This window comes from Arachis hypogaea, chromosome 17, assembly GCF_003086295.3.
Source record: "Arachis hypogaea cultivar Tifrunner chromosome 17, arahy.Tifrunner.gnm2.J5K5, whole genome shotgun sequence".
Taxonomy (NCBI): domain Eukaryota; kingdom Viridiplantae; phylum Streptophyta; class Magnoliopsida; order Fabales; family Fabaceae; genus Arachis; species Arachis hypogaea.
The window spans coordinates 23,850,058-23,873,881 of NC_092052.1; the positions used below are offsets into that span (position 1 = coordinate 23,850,058).

At 36.2% G+C, this 23,824-nt stretch overlaps 2 protein-coding genes across 2 annotated transcripts; one reads left to right on the top strand and one right to left on the bottom strand.

Moving 5' to 3' along the window:
- The first annotated feature begins 5,477 nt into the window (after positions 1-5,477).
- On the top strand, positions 5,478-11,366 carry LOC112764347 (uncharacterized). Its single transcript, XM_025809904.3, has 12 exons — positions 5,478-5,687; positions 5,801-6,629; positions 6,716-6,783; positions 7,414-7,496; positions 8,069-8,168; positions 8,317-8,402; positions 8,484-8,566; positions 9,510-9,637; positions 9,723-9,824; positions 10,031-10,324; positions 10,418-10,540; positions 10,836-11,366. Exons 1-12 carry the CDS (start codon positions 5,589-5,591, stop codon positions 11,217-11,219), a joined length of 2,379 nt encoding a protein of 792 aa, XP_025665689.1. The 5' UTR covers positions 5,478-5,588; the 3' UTR covers positions 11,220-11,366.
- A 9,547-nt stretch (positions 11,367-20,913) lies between these two features.
- On the bottom strand, positions 20,914-21,828 carry LOC112763013 (uncharacterized). Its single transcript, XM_025808792.1, has one exon. It carries the CDS (start codon positions 21,826-21,828, stop codon positions 20,914-20,916), a length of 915 nt encoding a protein of 304 aa, XP_025664577.1.
- Between the last annotated feature and the right edge of the window lie 1,996 nt (positions 21,829-23,824).

Genomic DNA, 23,824 nt, shown 5'->3' on the forward strand with positions numbered 1-23,824 from the left:
GAGGTCGAAGTTGTCTGCCAACTTGGACTCCAGAAAATAATGAATGAAGCACTCGGGATCTATTTCAAATGAGAATTTACATATAATATCAAAGAAAAATCTTCTCATAATATTCTAATGTCCAACAATCTATTGCTTGTCGGAGAGTGGAGAAAGGTAGTTGTGAAACTTGGTCTTGAGGATGTGGTGGACATTGTCGGAGGTTGGAGGTGATGTTGTTATCGAGAACGTGGAAGTGGTTGCTTCTGATGGGTAAAGTGCGGAGGAGGTGGTATACCAGTTACAGAGATTTAGGGAGTGTGTGGTCCATGATATGTTGAGGTAGGTGTGATGTGCGTGGCAGTTACACCATGGCTTGATCTTGGAGTTGAAGAGGAGGAAAGAAAATATGAAAAAGAATATTGTGAAGATGAAGAAGAAGAGTATGAATGTTAGGGTTATACGAGATATGATGAAAATTAGGAAAGAACAGTATCGTTTTCAAACAAAGGGGTTAGGGATCATTTTGTCTCCAGTTAGAGTTGTCAGGGATTATTTTGTCTTCCGTTAGAGTTGACGGAGTTAAGGACCTAACTGACCGACGGAATTAATTGTTAGAGACTAATCAAGTAATTAATTTTAGTTGAAAACTAAAGTGTCTGATTCGAAATTCTTTGAGAACCAAAATGGGTAAATATTCTATTTTTTAACTGTCTCAGTTAATTTTCTCATGATTCTGATTCTATTATATATATATATATATATATATATATATATATATATATATATATATATATATATATATATATATATATATAATTGGGACTAGTTTTTTCATGATTGTTATTGTTTAGTAGGGCTGGCAATGGGTAGGATAGAGAAGGGTTTGGACTCTACCCTAACCCTACCCGCGGGTTGAAAATTTTATTAAAACTCTACCCTACCCTACCCGCGGGTCAAGAATCTCTCAACCCTAACTCTACCCGCACCCTAAAGTTCTAAACCCTACCCTACCCTACCCTACCCGCAGAAATATCAAATTTTTTCAAAGTAAATATAAAATTCAATCATTTCAAATTTTATACATATTAATAACATAAAAAATAAAAAATTAATGCTCTAAATTACTAAATTAACTAACTAATTTAGTAGTTGATCACTTATTGTAAGTCATTACATAAGGGAGGTTGTGGGTTCAACTCTCACTTCCTTCACTATATACCTATTTTTTAATAAAATATGTGTTATATATGAGATGCGGGTAGGGTAGGGTAGGGTACACCCTAAACCCGTACCCTACCCTACCCGCAGGCATACCGGACCGTACCCTACCCTACCCGCAGCGGATCGGGTAGCCTACCCTACCCGAGCGGGTTAGACCGGGTTGGGTACCCGCAGGTAGGGTATGAATTGCCAGCCCTATTGTTTAGAGTTAATTTGTGTTATGTGATTGTTGTTTTGAAATGTGAATTATTGTTTGATGCAGTTATTTTAGAAATATGCATATATATTTGTTTAGAGAAAAATTCAAAATAGCTCCTGACAATTATCTCGAAAGACATCGAGGCTCTTGAAAAAAAAAACTCAACCCAACCCCTGACAATTACCTCGAAAGGACAACAAGGTTCTTGTGCCAAAAAAAGTCAATGTTATTTTTTTTGGTACAGGGACTAATCAGTCCCAAAAAAAAATATCAGGACCAGATTGGGTGTTTTTTTTCTTTGGGGCCTCGTTGTCCTTTCGAAGTAATTGTTAGGGGTCGGGTGGGGTATTCACTCTATTGTTTATGATGTTATTGTTTATCTGCGTTTAAACAGGTTTTATTGATTATTTTATATTTTTTATCTATAACAATATATAATGGCAATACATAGGTTCGGTGTCCAAGATTTCATTTCAATATTACCCTTTCTAATTAACTTCTCCACTTAACGTCAGTTATTCATCTCTTTAAAATTCCCATAAATTTCTTTCACCTTATTATAGCAACTTTGCACTTCTTTCTAATATTACCCTTTCGAATTAACTTCTTTCTCTACTTAACGTAAGTTATTCATCTCTTCAAAACTCCCATCAATTTCTCTCACCTTATTATATTCATGTTATTAGAGCAACTTTGCACTTGCTCCACTTGGCCACCTTCACGTCACTTTCACCCGTTATTGTTTAACTCTTATCCGTTTCTCTCTTCTCATCTCATCTCTGACGGATAGAAATTTTTTTATTTTATTTACTTTTAATCCAATTTATTTTTTCTTAAAGATATCACAAATAAAAATAGACACATATCCAAAATTACTGACCTTCAATATTTTACTTGAGATATTCTATCTAAATTAATTGTTATCTATAACAATATATATATCTATAACAATATATTTTACTTGAGATTTTCTATTTAAATTAATTGTTATAAATTATAAATAATAATTTTTTTATTTAGATCTATGTTTTGATTATTACTATTATTTTTTTTTACTTTTAATAGCTATGATTTATACAAGAAATTACTTTATTTTTGGTAGAATTTAAAAGTATATTAATCTCATGCAAATAATATATTTACTTTTTAAACATTCGGATACTCTGTAATAACAGTAAAATTAATCCAAATCCAAGTAATAAATGGAACGGTAATAATATTAGTGAGTATAAATTATTATTTTTTTAAAGATTTAATTCATACTTAGTAAACTTTTAATTATTTTTAATATAACATGTTACATATATTATAATACAGTGTATTATAATTGATAATTGTTCACTTAAAAAATTTATACGATTAATTTAATATTTAAATATTTTTATTATAGTACTATTTTAATGTACTCTAAATTTTTATTATGTATTTATAATTTTGATGAAAATTGTTTTTAAAAGAAATATTAATCAATTTCTTAATTTTTTTTATCCAACTAATATTAAATTATTTATATTAAAAGATTTAGATAAATAAAAAATATTATTTATATATTAATAATCTATTTTTTAGATATTCAAATATTAGAATTGCTCCAAATAATATACCGAATGATGATAACATTAGTTAGTTGTGTATATATATTCCATTAGTTTATTAATTTTCTCTTTTGAATTATTTTTTATTATGGTAGTATTTTAATGTACTCTAATTTTTTATTGTGTATTTATAATTTTAAAAATAATCATTCTTAAAAGAAATATTAATTTATTTTTTTAATTTTTTTAGCTCTAACAATATTAAGTAATTTATATTAAAATATTTAGATAATTCTAAATTATTATTTATACTATAACAGAATAACAGTATACAAAAAAGATATGAAAGTTTAATGTTCAATTTTTTTAATATAATGATTATTTTGCATTAGTTACTACTTTCAACGTATAACATCCACTCATATCTTTTCTTCTAATATATTCAGTTTAGTTAACAAAATAACAATATATTCAATTTTGCAGTAGTTTACTTATCTAATCTATATTTTCAGTCATTCCTCTACTTTTTTAATTTATTCCCAATTTTTATAAAGCAGTACCATGTCTCTTTTTTTTTTTATATCAATTTAATGTAGAAAAAAATAATTTTTTTTGTCTTATTAATTTGATGCAGAAAAAAAAACATTTTCTTTTTATTTGATATGTGTTTTTATATTTTTTATACGTCTTTACCTATCAATGATTGAATGAAAGAGTCCCTTAAATATTTTGTTAACTTATTTTTTTTAAATTGCTTTGCAATAATTTTTTTTTATTTTCTAAAATATTGATTATGTAGAGTATTATGTTTGAAATTTGAATACATAAATATTTGCTTTGAAACTAAATTAAATTGTTAATTTTGTCTATCACAATATTATTTGTATTACATATTAGCTAAGTTATTTGACTGGTATATATACTGGGCGCAAAAAAGTTCACACCTATCAAGAATTCATTAAAAATATTAATATGTTAATTTCATAAACTATCTAAGCTATTAATGATGTAAAGTACTGAATTTGATATTTAATTATATAGAGTACTAGGTTTGACATTTATTAATTTTCTAAATTGATTACAAAAAAAAATAATTAATTTAATATTATTATTCGTTTGTCACATAATTAACATATAAAAGATAAAAAAAACCTACACCTACTAATGGTAGAATAAAAAATTCTCACGCATATTTTGTTAATTTTTTTTATTTGTAATCTATTTTATATTAGATAATATTATTTTTTATTATTTTTTACATGAAAAATTATTTTTTTTATTGTATAAAATATTTATTTAAAAATATTAGTAATTTTTTATTTAATTTATAGGTAAATAATAACATTTTATGTTATTTTATTTTATTTTATTTAATATCTAATAAATTGATATTCAGATTTTCTTTTATTCTTTTTATGGTTGAATTAAAATAGTCTCATTGTATGATTCACAACTTTAATTTCTATCATAATAATTATTTTTCTATTATTTTTTTTCATAATAATTATTTTTTATTCTAATAATAATTGTTTCATATAGAGAAGTGCATCGTCAATTAGAAATAGAAGTAAGAAAAATTAAAAAAAAAAGTTAAAACAAATTAAAAGGTAAATTAATAGGGTAAAGAATTGAAGAAGAGGTTACCCATGATTTTTCTATAACTCTTATTAAAATATAGATAAAAATTAGATTTATATAACGTAACTGACGGATGTACAAAAAAAGTGTTCTATCATGAAACATAATATTAAAACTTTAAAGTGAGTCATGTTCTATAAACTATGTACAATTACTCTCACTGTAATAGTATTAAGGGATGCTATGTAAAACAAGATATCTAAATTCTACAAAGTTTAATTGAACTAATTGAATTCGTTCCTGTAATAAAGAATCAATTTAATTGAATAATCTTGAATCGTTTATGTAGTTATTTTTATAGTCAATAAATGTGACCGTTTTTCAAGACTAAAAAAATTATTGATAAGGAAATGTACGATGAATTACGAAAATTTTTTTCTAGATACATTATTTTTATATTCTCCTATTTTATTTATTAATTATTCTTATAGTTTGTTATTTAAAAATGAAAAAAAAAATAAACATTCTTATTTCTTTTGTTTTTTCACTACTTCCAGAAAAATGAAGACCTCTTTAGATTGAGAGCTATATTTTGGCCTATTACTTAAAAAGGTCCGATTTTCTAATTTGCATCCAAAATTACATCGTTTTGACGACAGAAAGAAAAAAAAAAGAATAAAGTATATTTTTTGTTTCTGAAGTTTGACAAAGGTTTCAAAAATATCCCTAAGTTTTATTTTGTTTCAATTTTATCCCAAAAATTTTCGATTTGCATCAAATATACCCTTGGTGGCTAATTTTTCAAAAAATTTAAGACCAATTCAACAATAATTTCACAAAAACAACCCTCAACACAAGCAAATCAAACATAATTTTCATGCATTATTGTTAGATTGATCTTAATTTTTTTGAAAATTTAGCTGTCCATAGTATATTTGATGCAAATCAAAAACTTTTGGAACAAAATTGAAACAAAATAAAATTTAGGAATATTTTTAAAACTTTTGCTAAACGAACAAAAATCACCAACCCATCAACACACGGTAACCCACCAGTCCCCATTCCCAGTTGCAATGCCTCAAACAGAGGCTGAGAAATCGCGGCGAGAACGGAGGAAAGAATCCCGTTTGGCAAAGAATGCATCCAAACACCAATCATGGCTTCTCCACCAGGTACCTTTCTATTCTCATTCTTTTTTCTTTTCTGAAACATAAATGAATATTTATGCCTTATTTCTCACTTGAACAATGTAACCTTTTTTTTCACGATTATTGTTTATGTATAGAAATCTCGAGCTATCAAAAGAAGTAAAGATGATTCGGATAGGAAAACTAAGACAAACTTGGAGCAACCAGTTAGTACTAGTTTTGAGGAAAAAGAGGGTTTAGGGTTTGATTCGGATTCTGAGAAACATGTGAGAGCTGAAGAGAGTGTTGTATCAGTGGCAATTTGTGGCTCTGATACTAAGAAAATGAAGAAGTTGAAGAAGGGTTCTAAGGGATGTTCCAGGAAGAAGAGTGGCAAAGAGTTTTTTGGGCTGGATGCTGATATAGCTGCGAAGAAGGATCTTGAGTTGGAAAGGAAGCTTTCCAAGAAGCTTAAGGTGAAGGAAGGGAAATTAAGGGGTTTGGATGATGGGTTGAACATATTGCTCGAAGGAATGTTGCCTGCTATGGATTTATTTGGAGAAGAGGATACTCATGGTGCTAGTGAATTGCCGAAGAAAAGGTTGAAGAAGAGCTTGTTGAGTAAGAAGCATAAGGAGGAAATATTGCCAAATGAAGGGATGGAAGTAGAGACAATAGATGGAGCGTTTGAGCTCATGAGAACTTCTGATCAAGATGGAGCATTAGGAGATGTTGCTGATTGTGGAACTGTGAGGAAGAAGCATAAGAAGAGAAAGTTGTTGAGACAAGAGCAAGAAGACAATGTGGTGGATGATGATTTGTGCATATCGAATACTGTAGAATCCATGGCAATGGAGGTGGCATCAGAGCATGTTTCTGCTGAAGTTCCAGCAAAGAAAGAAAAGGGAAAATATATTGCACCTCACTTGAGAGCTCGTGCTGGAAATGAATCTGAAGAGCATACTCAGATACGAAGACGTATACGAGGTATGGAGGACAGGCTTTAGTTTTGGCTTCACATGTCTAACTGTATACCATGTATTGATTTTCTTCTAAATTGAGCTCTTTTGTAGGACTTCTTAATAGGCTTTCTGAATCTAATGTTGAATCAATTACTGGAGAATTGTCAACAATCTTTCAGGTTCGCTGCACCATTAGTTGTATTGAAAATGAATGCTTAACTGTCTCTTTGTGGTGCGTTATCGAAAGAAACTTTGTTATGTCATTTTGAAATGGGAAAACAAAGAGTTGCAAAGAGAGGGAACTTGGGTAGACACTAGGAAATCTTACCAATTGTCTCTTTTAAAAAAAAAAAAAATATCTTACTGCATTTTTTAAAATGAAGATTCAATGATTAATCTCGAAGAGCAATACAATGTACTCGTTCTTTTCAAATTTGGAATATTTAAAGGTAAAGGGTCAAATGACCTTCTGCTAACTCTAGCATGAAGGTTGAAATTCTGGTAAAAAATTTTTCTTATAAGTAGAATATGTTGTTGCTGCTTCTGTTGGCTTTTTTTTTTAAAAAAAAGGTCTTGGTGATTTTCTCTATTTAAAGAATGGATGTCCACTGTCAAAGCATCTGAACTGCTTCTTTGTCCCTTGTGTATGCTTCAAATTACACCATATTGTACTAATGCACAGTGTAGTTGCTACCCAATCATTTAACTTGTTTATTTAGTTTTTGTTTGCTTGACAAGTTGTTTCTATGAAATCTAACCACATAAGAAGTTGTACTATTCTATAAAGTTTTGATGCAATTCTCTTCCAGTCTGTTGCACGTAGTGTAGCTTCACACATTATGATTGAGGAGGCTTTGGCATCATGCTCAGGTGGGCCACGGGGCAATGAACAGTTAAGCATTTGAGCCTTTCTATTTTAGTTACCTTCCCTGTTGAATTGCTATTTGGTGGATTTGTTGTTTCTGTATTTAAAATAATTTGATTGGGAAGCATTGTATTATCGATGAAAAATTTTCAAAATGATGATAATAGCCATTAAAATTAAGATCCTGAACCAAATTCAGTTTTAGCCTTAAATGAAGAGATAAATATTATTAAGCCATTAAAATTAATTGTACAGGGCTTCAGTCAATTACTCAAATTTAGTTATAGCCCTACTGCTAGAGTACCCAGCACAGAAGTGGGAAAAAGGCAGATAATTTTTTTTGTAGAGCTTAGAAGAAATATATGATTGAAAGGAAAAGGTTGTGCACAAATCGGTGTTGGTTTAGGACAAATTATTTTCATATTTTGAGTTTAGAATCATATATTTTTCTATTTTAAATATTATAATACTAGTTCATAATGTCGTGTTCAGTCCTTGAGTATGTCAGATCCCTCCTCTTTGATCTTACATTGAATACTGCACAATGTTGCTTTTAGTTTAACTGACATCCCTCTCCCCTTCTTCCTCTTTTGGTGAAGGTACGCTGCTGTTTTTGCTGCATTTGTTGCAGGGATGGCCTGTTTAGTTGGTGTTGACTTCAGTGCAAAGTTTATGGCATCCTTTGCCAAATGCTTTGAGGTAATGCTTGAAAAAGAAGTCCAACATGCTGATTATATATATATATATTGCCCTTTTTAGTTTTAGTTTCTTCATCAGATCACCCTTGTGCTCTCATTGTATTGTGCAGACTGACTGTAGTTTATAATCTTCACATATTTCATTCCAGGATGAGTACCTTAAAGAGGACAATCTCTCTCTGCGGAATCTTACACTTCTCTTATCCTATTTATGCATATTTGGGGTCTGTTCTAGGTGGGTATACTGCACCAAGCATTTTGAAGTATTAAGTGATTTTTAACTGTACCCTGACAGATATCTTCTTTAATGCTTTAGTGATTTAATATATGACTTTCTAGTCATGTTGAGCAAGCGATTGACCGAGATAGATGTCTCTATCATATTGGCAGTTCTACAGTGTAAGATTTTTATTTTTCCCTTGGGTATTTTTCTAGTTTGTAATGTTCCCTTCTGCAGTTTGTTTGTTGTTTGGTGGGGAGGTGGGACAATTTGACATTAAGGGACTGAATGCTATAAATTTTCAGATTTTAAAGTCAGTTTAAGCTTTTGCACTCTTCAGAAGCATTTTTTACGCATTTGGCCAACTTTTTATTGTACAAGCCATACATGCATCTTATGAAATATTCCATAGGTGTATTGAGCACTTGGAGTTTTCTTATCTAATTTCTCTCTCTTCAATATTAGTAGGATAGGTCTCATGTATTTGTTTTAATTTGTTTGTGGTGGTTGACTTGTTGTATCTTTGGTAAATTGCGCTCACACCCTTTAAGATTTATCAAAACTACTTGCACCATCCTTCTATTTGACCAGTATACATTCTCCTCCCTTATGTTATACCAACTGCACGTCTAAACAATACACTTAGATCCTCTGGTGTTAATGTAATTAACAGATCCTTATACATGTGTGTCACCTGTGTACTAATACGAAAAATACCCTTAAATAACAATGTTAAAAGAACAAGAGTCTTTATAATTATTATTCTATCTTTATGTGTTCTCTATGCATAATGAGATTGTGGGGGGTGTTAAAACTGACCTTTTTTCTCCTCGTTTTAATACTAATTCAGTGTAATGACATAATAGAGGAGAGGTGAGTGTATACTGGTCAAATAGATGGATGGTATGTGTAATTTTGATAACCTAATGCAGTTTACCATTGTCTCTTTATTCTCTTCGGTCTTTGGAGTTGGTCTTATATTTCCTTATTTTAATCCTTTTATCTCCTTTGCTTATGTGAATTTATAATTGTTACTAATGTACTTCTCTAGATATTTTTATAAGAAATTCCCAATGGATGAACCATATCTGACTTTGATCTTTATTCCATTTGTCTTAATAGGTTGTGGAATGAAAATTAGGGCTGATGATCCAATTTCCATGAAAAATTTTATCGTTAGTGTTCAGAAGACGACAAATGACCTGAAGGCTTCCTCCAGAGATAATCATGAAAAGAGAAATAGTAAAAGAGTGAGCATGCTATATTTTATTATCAGAGAAGTTCTCTGGTTTTTCTGCACATAGTTCAGCACTGATTACTTGGTAACACTTGTAGATGGAGTTCATGCTTGAAACCATATGTGACATCAAGAACAACAAGAAAAGACAAAAGGAGGACCCTGCACACCACACTCGGATTAAGAAGTGGTTGCAGAAGGTTGCATTCTTATGTGGCATTGTTTATTATTCAATCACCTTTCTCTGTAGATATTAATTACTTTTTTTGGCCCCCCCGGGGGGGGGGGGGGACGAATTTATTTTAAGACTTTTATTTTTAAAAGATGTGAAGAAAAGAAATGTGTTCCTAGTGACTATTCTTTTGTTCATTCCCAGTGACTTCTGTTTCATTTGTGTTATTTCCAGTTAAGAGTGGATGACATTTTACTTAGAGGTCTTAAATGGAGCAAGTTACTTGATCCTGATAAGAAGGGTCAGTGGTGGTTACCTGGGGATTTGGCTTCTGCAACAGATAATGTTGAAGAAGTTGCTAACAGAATCGACAAAGATGTTCTTGAAACACAACGCATGCTTCAGCTTGCCGCTGCACAAAAGATGAACACAGATGCCAGAAGAGCAATCTTCTGTATAATAATGAGTGGTGAGGACTATATTGATGCATTTGAGAAGCTTCTTCGATTGGAATTACCTGGGAAGCAGGTCAGCCTTTTTTTTTTAAGTTTACTGAACTTTTTGTGTTCTTTCAATTATGAGACCCTCCATGTTGACATATCTATTTTCTTAATGCTACAGGACAGAGATATAATGCGGGTTCTTCTCGAGTGTTGCTTGCAAGAGAAAGTTTTTAACAAGTATTATACGGTGCTGGCGACGAAATTGTGCGAGCATGACAAAAATCACAAGTTTACTCTGCAGGTAATGTTCCTCTCCTTGTTATAAAACTGGTATGAATGCTAATTTGAAACAGAACTATATATTGCTATTGTGTATGGAAAATATGACAAGAGGTAGGTGATTATGAGAAACTATTGGACTGTGTTCAATAGTTGCACCAATGTGGGTGCTTGCACAGGTGTGACAAAATAGTGCTGAGGAATTCTCAAATGCTTTGGATGTCGAATGTGAATTGCATTATTTTGCTTGATTTATGTTATCATAACAGCACTTGATATTGATTTATGACTCATTTTTACCCCTACCGTTTTTGCAGTTTTGCATTTGGGACCACTTTAAGGAACTTGATTCAATGCAGCTTATGAGGTCAATGCACCTTGCCAAATTTGTGGCTGAAATGGTTTCCTCTTTCACCCTCTCCCTTGCAGTGTTGAAGACTGTGGAGCTCAGTGATCTCAACCTGTTATCCCCAAGAAGAGTTATGCATTTCCGCATGCTGTTTGAGGCCATCTTCGAGTACCCTGATAGCACCGTCTGGAATGTATTCACACGTGTGGCCGTGGCCCCTGAACTCGAGGGTCTTCGACAAGGCATTGAATTCTTCGGTAAAGAGTACATTGTCAAATCCAACAAAGATCTAAATCAGAAGTTTAAGTTGGTAAAAAGAGCCCTTAATAATGTAGAAGGAGTTTTGATGTGAATGAAGTGTTGAATTATATTCCCAATTTTGTTGTCAGTTATGCTAATTTTATTTAAATAATTCTTACATATCCTTCTGAATCGACATGTTCTGGTCTACCCGGGACCGGAGGTAAAACTAAATAAGAAAATTTTGTTTATTAAACAAGCATTACTATTAAAATCCTATTACTGAGCATGAAAATTTTCTATGCTGATGAGTTGCATGTGAAACAATGTTTATGTAACTAAGAAATGAGGTTCCATTTGTGGCGCACCTTCCAAAATAGGTGTGCTTACACAGGGCACTCCATAACGTCTACTGGCCAGGTTTAAGAGTGCTTTTGTTTTTGGATAACTGATTTTGAAATAAAGTGACTTGTGTTTAGTAATTGTTTAAAAGATTAACACAACAAATCAATTGTGAACAGAAATGCAAAATCTCATTCTTGGTGAAACCAATTTGACAATCTAGTATGGAATTTTGGTTAACCAAACAAAACTAAACACCATCTGAAAAGCACATAAGTTTATTTTTTCAGTATTATTAATTTAATCTTGTTACGTGTACATTTTTATAATTGATACTAATTTGATACTTGTATAAAAATATGCAGGATAAATATTTTTCGAACTTCTCTTCAAATCAAATTATAAACAAATTTCAAAATTAAAAATAAAAAACCTCAACTAAACCTCCTATAAAAAAAAATCAATATTTCTTTTGAAAAAAAAAAAAAAAAGCTTATCTCGCTTGATAAGTCACTTCTTTTTGTATGGTTCGTCCAGCCCAGTTTGTCCTTGATCAACTTTGGATGGATGAAATATACATCGGCCAACGAAAAACATGGGGGTACCATGTAGAAGATAATCTGACATTGAAGTCAGTTTTTGTAAGATAATATCAATGATTCTAATATTTTTACTCAACATACCTCTTTGTTCTACTCAAAGGTTTTTTTATTAGCAATTCATACCTTCAAAACTGTTGTTTAGGATGATCAGTTACAGGTCAAATAATAAACAGCTATAAAGAGGGGATTAATTTCATAAAGAATTAAAGATTGATATAAAAACACTCATTTTAAATAAGGAAGGTTTTAGTTGGTGCATTGGGGATTTGGAACAGAACTTTTGGTTTTCTAAATGGAGAAGAGAGGGGCGACTATGTCAGGAGATGGATTATGTTCACATTTCTGATTCGGATCTCAGGATCTTGGACCTTTGGTCATCTGGACAGTGGAACCTTGAGAATATCTATTCTCATCTGAATCAGTCTCTGCAGAGCAACATTAACTCTTACAACCCAGATGTTCAAACTGGTTCAGAGGTCGGTTGGTGTTGGACTGGTGCGGCCTCAAAGATTTATGATGCTCATAGTGGTTATTTGTGGCTCAGTAAGAAGATGTTTAGTTGGGAGGATAGGGGTAATTGGCTTTGGCTTTGGCGTCAACATGTTCCAGAAAAGCACAAAATTTTGGCCTGGCTATGTCTTCGGGAGGCTCTTCCTACTGCTGCATTTCGTTTTAGGAGGGGCATTTCGCACACGGATAGCTGTCCACGATGTTTCTCAGGTCAGGAATCGGTTTTACATTGTATTCGGGATTGTCCAAAAGCCCAACTTGTTTGGCAAGCTTTAGGGATCTCCGATCAACCAGTGGATTTGATGAGTTGGTTCTTATATAATAGCAAACAGCGCCCTTTTAGATTCTTTTCTGGTCTCTGGTGGATTTGGTGTTCGAGAAATAACGAGATCTTTCATCCTCACGAGCATTGGACCACAGACAAGGTGATTGGTATGGCTTTGTCCTTAGAAAAGGAGCTCCGAAATATTTTTGAGTTGCAACGACTATCTATCCCCTCAACCATTAGTGGCTCTTGGATTCCCCCCTCAGTGGGTACCTTTAAGATTAATTGTGATGCTAGCTATCCTGGCAGTGGTGCTCGAGTTAGTTTTGCTTGTGTTAGCAGAGATTGGAAGGGAAGGTGGCAACGAGGCTGTCTGGGAACAATTGAGAGTCGTAGCATTTTGCAAGGAGAGTTGTTTGCTATTTGGAGAGGCTTTCTTTTAGCATGGGACTCGGGACAAAAAGACATTATATGTGAGACAGACTGTGTGGAGACATTTACTATTGTCAATAATTTACAATATTGCTCTGGGTTTATTAATCCTTTGGTGTTAAAAATCCGAGATATCATGTCTTGAAAATGGCGTGCTGATCTTCGGTTGATCTTGAGAGATGCAAATATAGTAGCAGACATCGTGGCAAAGACTGCAATGAGGACTATTTCTCCCCAAGTGGAGCTTCCATTGCCTTAGAAGGAGTTTGAGAGTAGTATTCAGCGGGACTGCCTTTCTTAAGCAGTTTCTTGTTTTTTTTTCTTTCTTAGTTTTTGTTTATTTTCTTTTAAGTCACAAAAAAAATAATGAAATTCGAGATATAGTTCGGTTTCGACCGAGTTATAATGGACGGACTAAAAATTAATTAAAACTTTTAGATTTGACCACTTTAGTAATTAATAAATCCGACATAAAATAATTACAATTCATAAAATCTGAAGAAAAATATAATACCAAAGCAAAGTGTGAATGATGTAGCAACTAGCAAGTAGCAACATATACGATTATATACAATAAGACATTAACTTTCTTTATGTAGCAAAACCTTTTCAGTTTAATTTTTAATCTAAAAAATTTGATGACACAAAGCCACGAAAAACAAAATCTCACATGCATATATGATCAAATTCATATACCACTACGTCATATATATTTCGGAAAAGCAAAATCACTAATTCTTTTATCATTATTCATTATCATGTAGTGTATATATATGCAATAATGTATTCACACATACTATCTTGCTTCCACGGTGTTCCGTTCGAGTCTAGCCGAGGTATATCTCTCCCAACGAGGCTGCTTATCTATTGGTGGAGCTATACATCGTTTGGAAGGTAGTCTTCAGGAATAACCTCGGCACGATGAAACACGGCGGCGGGAGCATTTGCAAAAAGCACTCCGACGCTCAAGTAAGTATGTAAATTATAAGAGATGAAAGTAATGAATTAGAGTGAGTTTTGTGACCTGTTTTACTGAGCTGTCTTCGTTTGTTTATATAGATGAGTGATGTGTGATATTTTGGTTTGTTCTGAGATTTTGTGCTGTTGTTGATAACGGAAGAGACGTTGACAACGTTTATCTGAATTGGTTTGGTTTATCCGTGCTTTTAGTGCCTCCAAATTATATGGTTGGTTATGATCTCCAGGTGGTGTAGCCGAACTTCGTGGTACATGTCATAGCCCCAAGCTTGTCTGTTATCTTTTAAAAGATGGCAGGCAAGCTTTTATTCGTGCGTTCTTTTCGCGTGTTATATTTGTGATTTTTTGTTCATTATTGTGGACTTAGGCCTTTTATGGATTGTGGTGCGTTGAAGACTTGTTGACTGTGTTTGAATAATTTTTTGAAGTGTAAGGGACCGCCTTCTTGGTGATTCGTGTCGTAATTAATGCCTCCTCTTGCCGTTTTGATTTTCGATGTTGCTGAGAGGTTATTACTTACATTACCCACGACACTTAGTGGGCTTGCAATAATATCTGGTTTGTTTTGGAACTGTCGTTCAGTTTTCCTTTGTATTCTTCTTCCAAGTATGACTTCCAAAGGTTAGCTCTCTTCCCTTATCTTTTGTTCTCCGTTTTTTGTATTTTGTAAATGGCGAGGGAGAAAGAAAAAGTAAAATTTGTCGAAGAGAAAAAGGATAACCCGTACCATTGGGTGCATGACGACGTGAGGACCCGTTCCTTTTCGTACGTTGATATTGATTCGGTTCGTGAGCTTCAGGGCTTGAAGGTAGTGAAGGAGGGTTCGGGAGCGAAAGTTGAGTTCCTTTGGTGTTCTGGCGAGGATAGGGTTTACGAAAGGAGGGGGGATTGGCAGTATTTTTATTTTTACACTCATTGCCTTACTGAACTTCGTGTTACCTTTCCCTTTTCTCCGTTTGAATGTGATATTCTGACCCAGTTGAATTGCGCTCCCTCACAGTTACACCCTAACTCTTGGGCCTTCCTGCGTGCGTTTCAATGCTTGATGGATTTCCTGTCTGTTCCTTGTTCTCTTCTCATTTTCTTTTCTCTTTTTCAGTCGAAAGGGGTTCGGAAAGGGTTGTGGGTTTGTTTAAGCAGTTTCCTTGGCCGTTCTCTGTTTTTGTTGTATAAATCCTCCTTTAAAAATTTTAAGCAAATGTATGTGAAAGTGCGCTCGGTGGAGTCAGAGTACCCCTTCTATTTGGATGATGAGCTTGTGGAGAAATTTCCTTTATATTGGTGTTTGGAGCCGCTTCAGATTCTTGAAGCTAACGAACGTAGCGAGGAGGAATAATTGTTGTTGGATTTTCTGATAGAGAGCTTTGCTGGTGGGGAATGTTTGTCGATTAGTGACATGCTTGGTTTTCATGATTCTGGTGATAGTGTGGGTCTGAAGAATTATATAGGTATTATTTGGCTGTTTTATTTTTGCTATTCGTTTGTCTTCTTTATCTGATTTTTCGTTCTGTGTAGGTGGGCGTGTTCCTCTTCTTGACCCTTCTCGGTTTCAATCCTTTTTAAAGAAGAAAAAGGAGTAGAGTGTCGGTGGCTCTGGGACCTTTAAGGAAGGCGGTGGGGAGGCTGCGCAGTCCGCTGCTCAGCCTGCATCATCATTTAAGAGAAAAAGAGATGAGACAGATCAATCTCTGGAGGTTATTTTTGAGGGTGATAAGGATGTGGCGGGTAGTGGCAGGTCTGTGTTTGATCGTCAGAAGAGGCTTCATGGCTTCATTCCTGGTACAAGTCCTCACTCCCTATGGAGCGATCAATTCCCTATCGCCGAGCTCTCAGATAGGGTTTCTCAGTATCCAGGTGACATGCTGATGACTCGTTGTATTGGTATGAAGAGCTTGGAAAAATTTGTTCAGGTCGCTTTTATCTTCTTCTGGGCTTTTTTATTTTTTCTTTGTGCTTCTTTTGTCCTTATGTGGTGTGATTTTTGCAGATTGTTGCTTCTCGGCTGATGTGTGTTGGCCGTACGACCGAGCTTATAGGTGCTGAGTAGCAGGAGGCTATGAATAAGGTTTCTGAGCTAGAGAAGTCTTACAAGGCGAAGATTGCTGAGCTGGAGAAATCATCAAAGAAAAAAGATGATGCAGTGGTTAGTGCTGTAACTAGGGCAAAGGAATCTGAAGAGGAGGTGGCTCGCTTGAGGGATCAAGTTCGGTTGCTGCAAGCTGATATTTAGGAGAGTGACGTCTCAAAAGGGAAGTTAACTGCGAGGGTTCATGAGCTAGAGGAGGTGGGAATGGAGATGTTCTCCTCTGGTTTTGATCGTGCTGTTAGTCAGATCTCCTTCTTGGCTCCTGATTTTGATTGCGATCGTCTGGATGTGACTAAGATCGTGATTGATGGAAAAATGATTGTAGATGGCACTGTGGAGGAGCATGATGAGAATGCTCCTTCTTGATTTGTTTTTTGTTTGTTTTGGATATGCCAATGTATTGATAACTCTTTTCTTTTTGTTTGACTTTTTAGTTTTGTTGACCAAGCTTTGGTCAATTTGACTGCCCTTTTGTTCGTTTTGTTGTTACTTCAAACTCGGATAGTGTTTGTTTTGGCCGAGGTTAGGCCAAGTTTGACGATATCCCTTGTTATTTTGGCAGCGTATGCTTTATTGTTTTTGTTTGTTAGAATTTGGATTGTTTGAAAGAATCAATCACGTTTATTTGAATATATTGGGCGTCCGGCCTCGTTAAAACCCTCCTTAGGCAAAACCCTCTTTGTTTGGGAAAAAAGTTCTAAGGGGGAAAAGAATACCTTCATCCGCTGATTGTACAAGTTATAATCTATACATTTTTAGTGAAGAAACATTCCAATTCCCTGATACCGGGTTGCCTTGTAGTGTTTGGAGTTGATAGGCCCCCATTCTGAGTACTTTCGTTATCCGGAATGGTCCTTCCCAGTTTGCGGCGAGCTTGCCATGCGAAGGAGGTCGTCTCGCCTCTTCTGTTCGTCTGAGGACTAGATCGTCCTTACTGAATGTTCTCGGAACGACCTTTTTATTGTGTTTTCTCTCCGCCAGTTGTTTCTTGGCTCTTTGTTTAATTTCCGCGATATCTCTGTCCTCTTCCACGAGGTCAAGCTCGGCGTTCCTCATGTTTGTGTTATGTTGTTCATCATATAGCTCGGCTCTCAACGTGGGCACTCCGACCTCCACAGGAATTAGTGCTTCTGACCCATATACTAGTTTGAAGGGTGTTTCGCCCGTGGTGGTCTGTATTGTGTTATAACTCCATAATATTTCTGGGATTAGTTCTGCCCATTCTCCTTTTGCATTATCGAGCTTTTTCTTTATTGCCTGCAATATAACTCGGTTAGCAGCTTCGGCCTGCCCATTGGTTTGTGGGTGTTCGACCGAGCTAAAATGATGCTGTATATTAAAATTTTTTAGAAATGAGCCGAGCTTATTGTCTGTAAATTGTCTACCATTGTCTGATATTATTTCCTTTGGTATTCCAAATCGGCATATGATATTTTTTCATATAAAAGATCGTACCTTTTCGACTGTTATTTTTGCTAGCGGCTGTACTTCTATCCATTTTGAAAAATAATCTATTGATACCAAGAGAAATTTTACCTGGCCTGGCGCTATTGGAAATGGGCCGAGAATGTCGAGTCCCCATCTATGAAAGGGCCAACTTACCTCCATGCTGTGTAATACTTCGTGGGGTTTTGTAGAGATGGCGGCGTGCTTCTGACATTTGTCACATGTCTTGACTTTTGTTATGCAATCCCTTTTTATGGTCGGCTAGTAGTTTCCTGTTCGGATGATCTTTGCGGCGAGAGCTCGTCCTCCAATGTGGTTTCCACACACGCCTTCATGAACCTCATCCATTACCTCTTTTGCTTCGTCTTTGTCTAGGCACTTTAGCAATAGTTGTGAGAAGCCGCGCCTGTATAGTTCTCCCACTATGTTTGTGTAGAGACTTGCTTTTCGTTTGAAGTGTTGTCGGTTAAGTTCGTCTCTAGGTATGATACCTGCATTGATGTATTCAAGGAAAGGTGTTCTCTAGTCGTGGAGGTGATTAATGCTTGTTATAGACAATATTTCAATGCTAGGCTTTTTAAGTGTAAGTTGTGATAATGCCGATGTTTGTGTGTCTGTTCTAGTGGCGACAAGTTTAGATAGTATGTTCGCTCTAATATTCTTTTCTCTATGCACATGTAATATTATGAACAAATTAAATTTTGAAATGAGATCATTTGCTTTAAGCCAATACCTCTCAAGCAAGGGATCTTTTACCTGGAATTCTCCTCGGATTTGTTGAACCACCAAGAGGGAATCACAATATGCTGTCAGGCTATGTACTTGGAGATTGAGGGCGAGCTTGAGCCCTACTATGAGCGCCTCGTACTCGGCCTGATTGTTACTTGCCGAGAAGTGGAACTGGAGGGATTGCTCGGCTATCACCTTGTCTCCCTCTTTCATTACTATCCCAGCTCCGCTTCCCCCTCGGCTTGATGCCCCATCGACATGTAATTCCCATGCCTTGCTGTGGTGGTGCTCGTCAGGTGTTAGCTCGGAGATGAAATTTGCTAGGATTTATGCCTTCAGGGCCGGCCTTGACTGGAACTGGATATCGAACTCGGAGAGCTCGACAGACCATTTGGTTAGTCGTCCGGCTAGTTCTGGCTTTGTTAGTATCTGCCTTAATGGTTGGTTTGTTCTTACAATTATCATGTGGCTTTGGAAATAATGCCTGAGTCTTCTTGCTGTTACCACTAGCGCCAAGGCCAGCTGTTCTATTCTCAGATATCTTTGTTCTGTTTGTTGCATGACTCTGCTGACAAAGTATACTGGCCGTTGTATTTTTCCTGTCTCAATGACAAGAGCCGAGCTTATAGAGTAATTAGAAGCGGATAAATATAAGTATAAATGTTTACGGGCTTCTGGTCTTTGTAGCACTGGTGGTGATGATAAGATGGCTTTGAGTTCGGTGAATGCTGTCTCGCACTCTTGTGTCCACTCGAACTTTTTATTCTTTGATATTGTCTGGAAGAAGTGATATGATCGGCTTGATGCTTCTGGTAAGAATCGTGACAAAGCCGCTACTCTCCCTGCTAACTGTTGCACCTCCTTTATTGTTCTAGGGCTCGCCATGTTGAGTACTGCATCACATTTTTCAGGATTTGCTTTGATTCCTCGTGAGGTTAGCATGAATCCGAGGAATTTGCCTCCTTGCACCCCAAAGGCGCATTTCTCTGGGTTTAGTCTCATGTTGTATGCTCGGATCTACTTGAATATTTCTCTGAGGTCGTCACAGTGGGATCTTCCCGGGGTGGTTTTGGCGACCATATCATCAACGTAGATTTCTATGTTCCGACCTATTTGGTCGCGAAAGACCTTGTCCATTAAGTGCTGGTATGTTGCCCCTGCATTCTTTAAACCAAATGGCATTACTTTGTAACAAAAATTTCCATGTTCAGTTATAAAGGCTATTTTGCTTTGGTCTTCTGGGTGCATGAGAATCTGGTTGTATCCAAAGTATGCATCCATGAAGCTTAAGCTTTCGAATCCCGATGCATTGTCCACAAGCTTGTCAATGCTTGGCAAAGAGTATGTATCTTTAGGGCATGCTTTGTTCAGATCTGTAAAGTCGACGCACATGCGCCATTTACCTGAGTTTTTTCTTACCATTACCACGTTGGATAACCATGTGGTGAATCAAATTTCCTTGATGAAGTTTGCGCTGAGAAGCTTTCTAGTTTCTTCTAAGGTTGCCTTTGATTTTTCTGCTCCGAGGTTCCTCTTCTTTTGAGCTATAGGTCGGACTGTTCTGTCAGTGGCGAGTTTGTGGCAGATGATGTTTGGGTCTATTCTTGGCATATCTGCCGGAGTCCAGGCGAAAAGATCGGCGTTTGCTCGCAATACCTTTATAAGTTCTGATATTTCTTGTCCTTGTAGCGCTTGGCCGACGTATGTGACCTGCTCCGGTTTTGATGACCTTCTGGAGCTCGTCCGCTGGCTGAGGTCTTTCTTGGGTGTCTTCTCTGGGGTCAACCTCCACTAGGGATAATACCTCGTTTGTGCTGTGAATTGCTTTGACCTCTTGTTGAAACTCCTGTCTTGCAGCCGACCTTTTCAGACTTGCGTTATAGCATTGCCGAGCTTGTTGGTGGTCTGAGTGGAGTGTAGCTATCCTGCCGTCCTGTGCCTGAAATTTAACACATAGATGAAAAGTGGATACTACTACCCTGAACATGTTTAGAGCAGGTCTTCCGAGAATAATATTGTAAGGGCTTGGGCAGTCAACTATTAGATATTGTATATCAATGGTTCGCGGCAATGAGTCCTCTCCCATCATCGTTTTTAACCATATGTAACCCTTAATCGGGATCCTTTCTCCAGAGAATCCTACCAGTTCTCCATATGAGGGTTGCATGATTTTTTCAGATAATTTCATTTTTAGGAAAGTAGAGTAAAAAAGAACATATGCACTGCTACCTGGGTCCAAAAGGACTTTTCTTACCAGTAACTCGCCTGTTTGGATAGAAATTACCACCGGATCATGCAAGTTTGGTGCTGCCGAGCATATATCTGCCTGACTGAAAGTGATGTTGAGGTCGGGCACACCTTCGTTGTTTTATGGTGCTGTTTCTTCGATTTCCAGCATTGCGCGGTAGCTTTGTTTTCACGCCGAAGTTGTTTCACCTCCCCTGGCGAATCCTCCAGATATACAGTTTATGATACTTTTTGGTGGAGTGTTGTTTGACCATTTGTTGTCCTCCTTGTGCCCTGGAGCTTGATGGCGTTCTTCTCGGTCCTTGTTACCTTCTTTATGCTTTCTTCCTTCGATGTATTTGTCTAGGAGGCCTTGCCGAGCCAGTCTTTCTAGCAGATCTTTAGCTATCACGCACTCGTTAGTTGTACGTCCATACTTCTGATGGAAAGCGCATTGTTTGCTTTTGTCGACAAATCGCTGGTCTTGGTAGTTTCCTGCCCTTGCTGGTGGTTTTATGATTTTAGCGTTGAGGATTTCTTTAATTATCTTCTCCCTATTTGTGTTGAATTTGGTGTAGTTGTCGAATTTTGGGGTCAGTCTGAAGGGCTTTCTGGAGTCTTTGATATTTACCGACCTTGTGGTCTTGTCATCCTCTCTCCTCGGTTGTCTTTTTTCCATTTTTTCGGCTTCGCGGAGTTCTTCAATCTCCATCTGTCCTGCCATTCTTTCTCGAAATTCTTCCAATGTCTTCGGCTTAGTTACTGCGATTGTCTCTCTGAATTTTCCGGGTCGGAGTCCGGCCTTTAGGGCATGCAGGTGTACGGTGGGGTCAAGATCGGGTATTTCCATTGTTGCTTCTGCAAATCTGGTCAGATAGTCTTTCAAGCTTTCTTGGGGACCTTGGCGGATGGTGCCGAGGTAATCTGATCCGTGTACGTATATCCGTGCTGCAGCGAAGTAGTCTATAAAGGACTTTACCAGTTCTTCAAAGGAAGAGATCGAACCTACAGGTAATTTTGAAAACCAAAGTAGCGCATCGCCGTCGAGGTAGGTAGGGAAAGCTCTACAAAGAACAGGTTCATTGTTAGGGCCATTGAAAAACATCATAGATTGAAATTTCTTAATAGGAGCCTGGGGTCACCAATCCCCTTATATGGCTCAAGCGAAGAAGGTAGCGTGAAATTCTTTGGCATCTGATAGTTGGTGATTTCCTCTGAGAAAGGGTTGTCTAAGGTGAGCTTCTCCTTCGGTGGGTTGACACTTAGTAGGTCTGTACTGCCTTTGGTTGGCCCATTTTCATCATGCTTACTGGCGCTGTTCTGGGTGGACAACTCAGCAAGTTATTTGAATTCTGCTTGTAGTTCGGCCATCTGGGCCAAAAGTTCGGCCTGAGTGAGCTGGTGAACTCCGTTGTCGGCCATGTTAAAAGGTTGGAGAAACCTGTGTAAAAGAGAAAAAATAAAGTGCAATATATAAGAAATAGTGGGGTCAGATTAACTGCTTCGGGCCCCACGGTGGGCGCCAAATGTTCCATTCGAGTCTAGGTATATCTCTCCCAATGAGGCTGCTTATCTATTGGTGGAGCTATACGTCGTCTGGAAGGTAGTCTTCAGGAATAACCTCGGCACGATGAAACACGGCGGTGGGAGCACCTGCAAAAAGCACTCCGACGCTCAAGTAAGTATGTGAATTATAAGAGATGAAAATAATGAATTAGAGTGAGTTTTGTGACCTGTTTTACTGAGCTGTCTTCGTTTGTTTATATAGATGAGTGATGTGTGATATTTTGGTTTGTTCCGAAATTTTGTGCTGTTGTTGATAACGGAAGAGACGTTGACAACGTTTATCTGAATTGGTTTGGTTTATCCGTGCTTTTAGTGCCTCCGAATTATATGGTTGGTTATGATCTCCAAGTGGTGTAGCCGAACTTCATGGTACACGTCACACGGTATGGTCATGCTTAGTTAATTTTGCATTTGAACTATTATTATCGTTATATATATAATTATCATTCATGGAAAATCATAATTATCATAACCTACCCTCTGATACCACATAAATTTAATATAATTTTTTGTGTATGTTATAAAACTGCTGCTCATGTTCATGTTACAAGAATCTTGAAATTCGTGTCTTTTACAAATAAAAATGGGCAGAGAGTTATTAACCTTAGTTCATAAGTGTAAAAATGGGCCCAACACTAATATGGAAGAATTCATTGTCTATTTATGTTTTCTTTTATTCTTTTTTCAACTCTTAGTGGTGAATAGAGAAAAAAGAACTTCATGGCAAAAAGTGAGAAGACTGAATTTTTTCATTAGAAACTAACTTTCATCAAGTTGATTACTTGTATAATAATGAACTTATTTCTGTTCCCAACGGTGCCCTTCGTTGGGAGGTTAGTTACTAGTCTTTACTCATGGTGGCTATTAATGTACACATCTACAATTTCCAAATCCTGTAATATTCATTTCAGACAAAAAGTGGTTATACCAACTAAAAACTTTCTTTTGCTCCAATAATTGTTAGGAGCGATTGCATGTGCAGAGTTTATCACGGTTGCCTGATTTTTTGCAATGTGCTATTGTATCATTAGGATTGAAGACTCGGACATTATACTCTCCGAGCACACCGACAAATCAAATACTCGTACGATCAATAGATTTAGATGCTCTTGGTTATATGTTTAGTGGGAACCTCTATAAGTCTTATGACACGTTCGAGGAAGCTTCTATGGCATGGGAACAATTTCTCGGTGCTGGACGATTACATCATCAGAATTAACTCATCGACAATGGTATTCTACTGCATCAAAATCAACCACCAACCATTTAGCGGACCCCACCGCTGCTTGTTGACCAAATACTCCCCTTGGATGAAGACATACAGGGTGATCATCTGAATGAACATGCAGACAACCACCCAATTCTCTGTCAAACCAACCAACCTAACCAAATACAGCAGCAACAAATTTTCTACCCGTGTATTCTAATTTTCTTCATTACTATTTTGGTCCTTTACTTAGCTTATGAAGTAGGCTCTTAAGCTTAAACCACCTACCACAATGTCTTACCTGCATTGAAGTAGGCTCTTAAGTTTT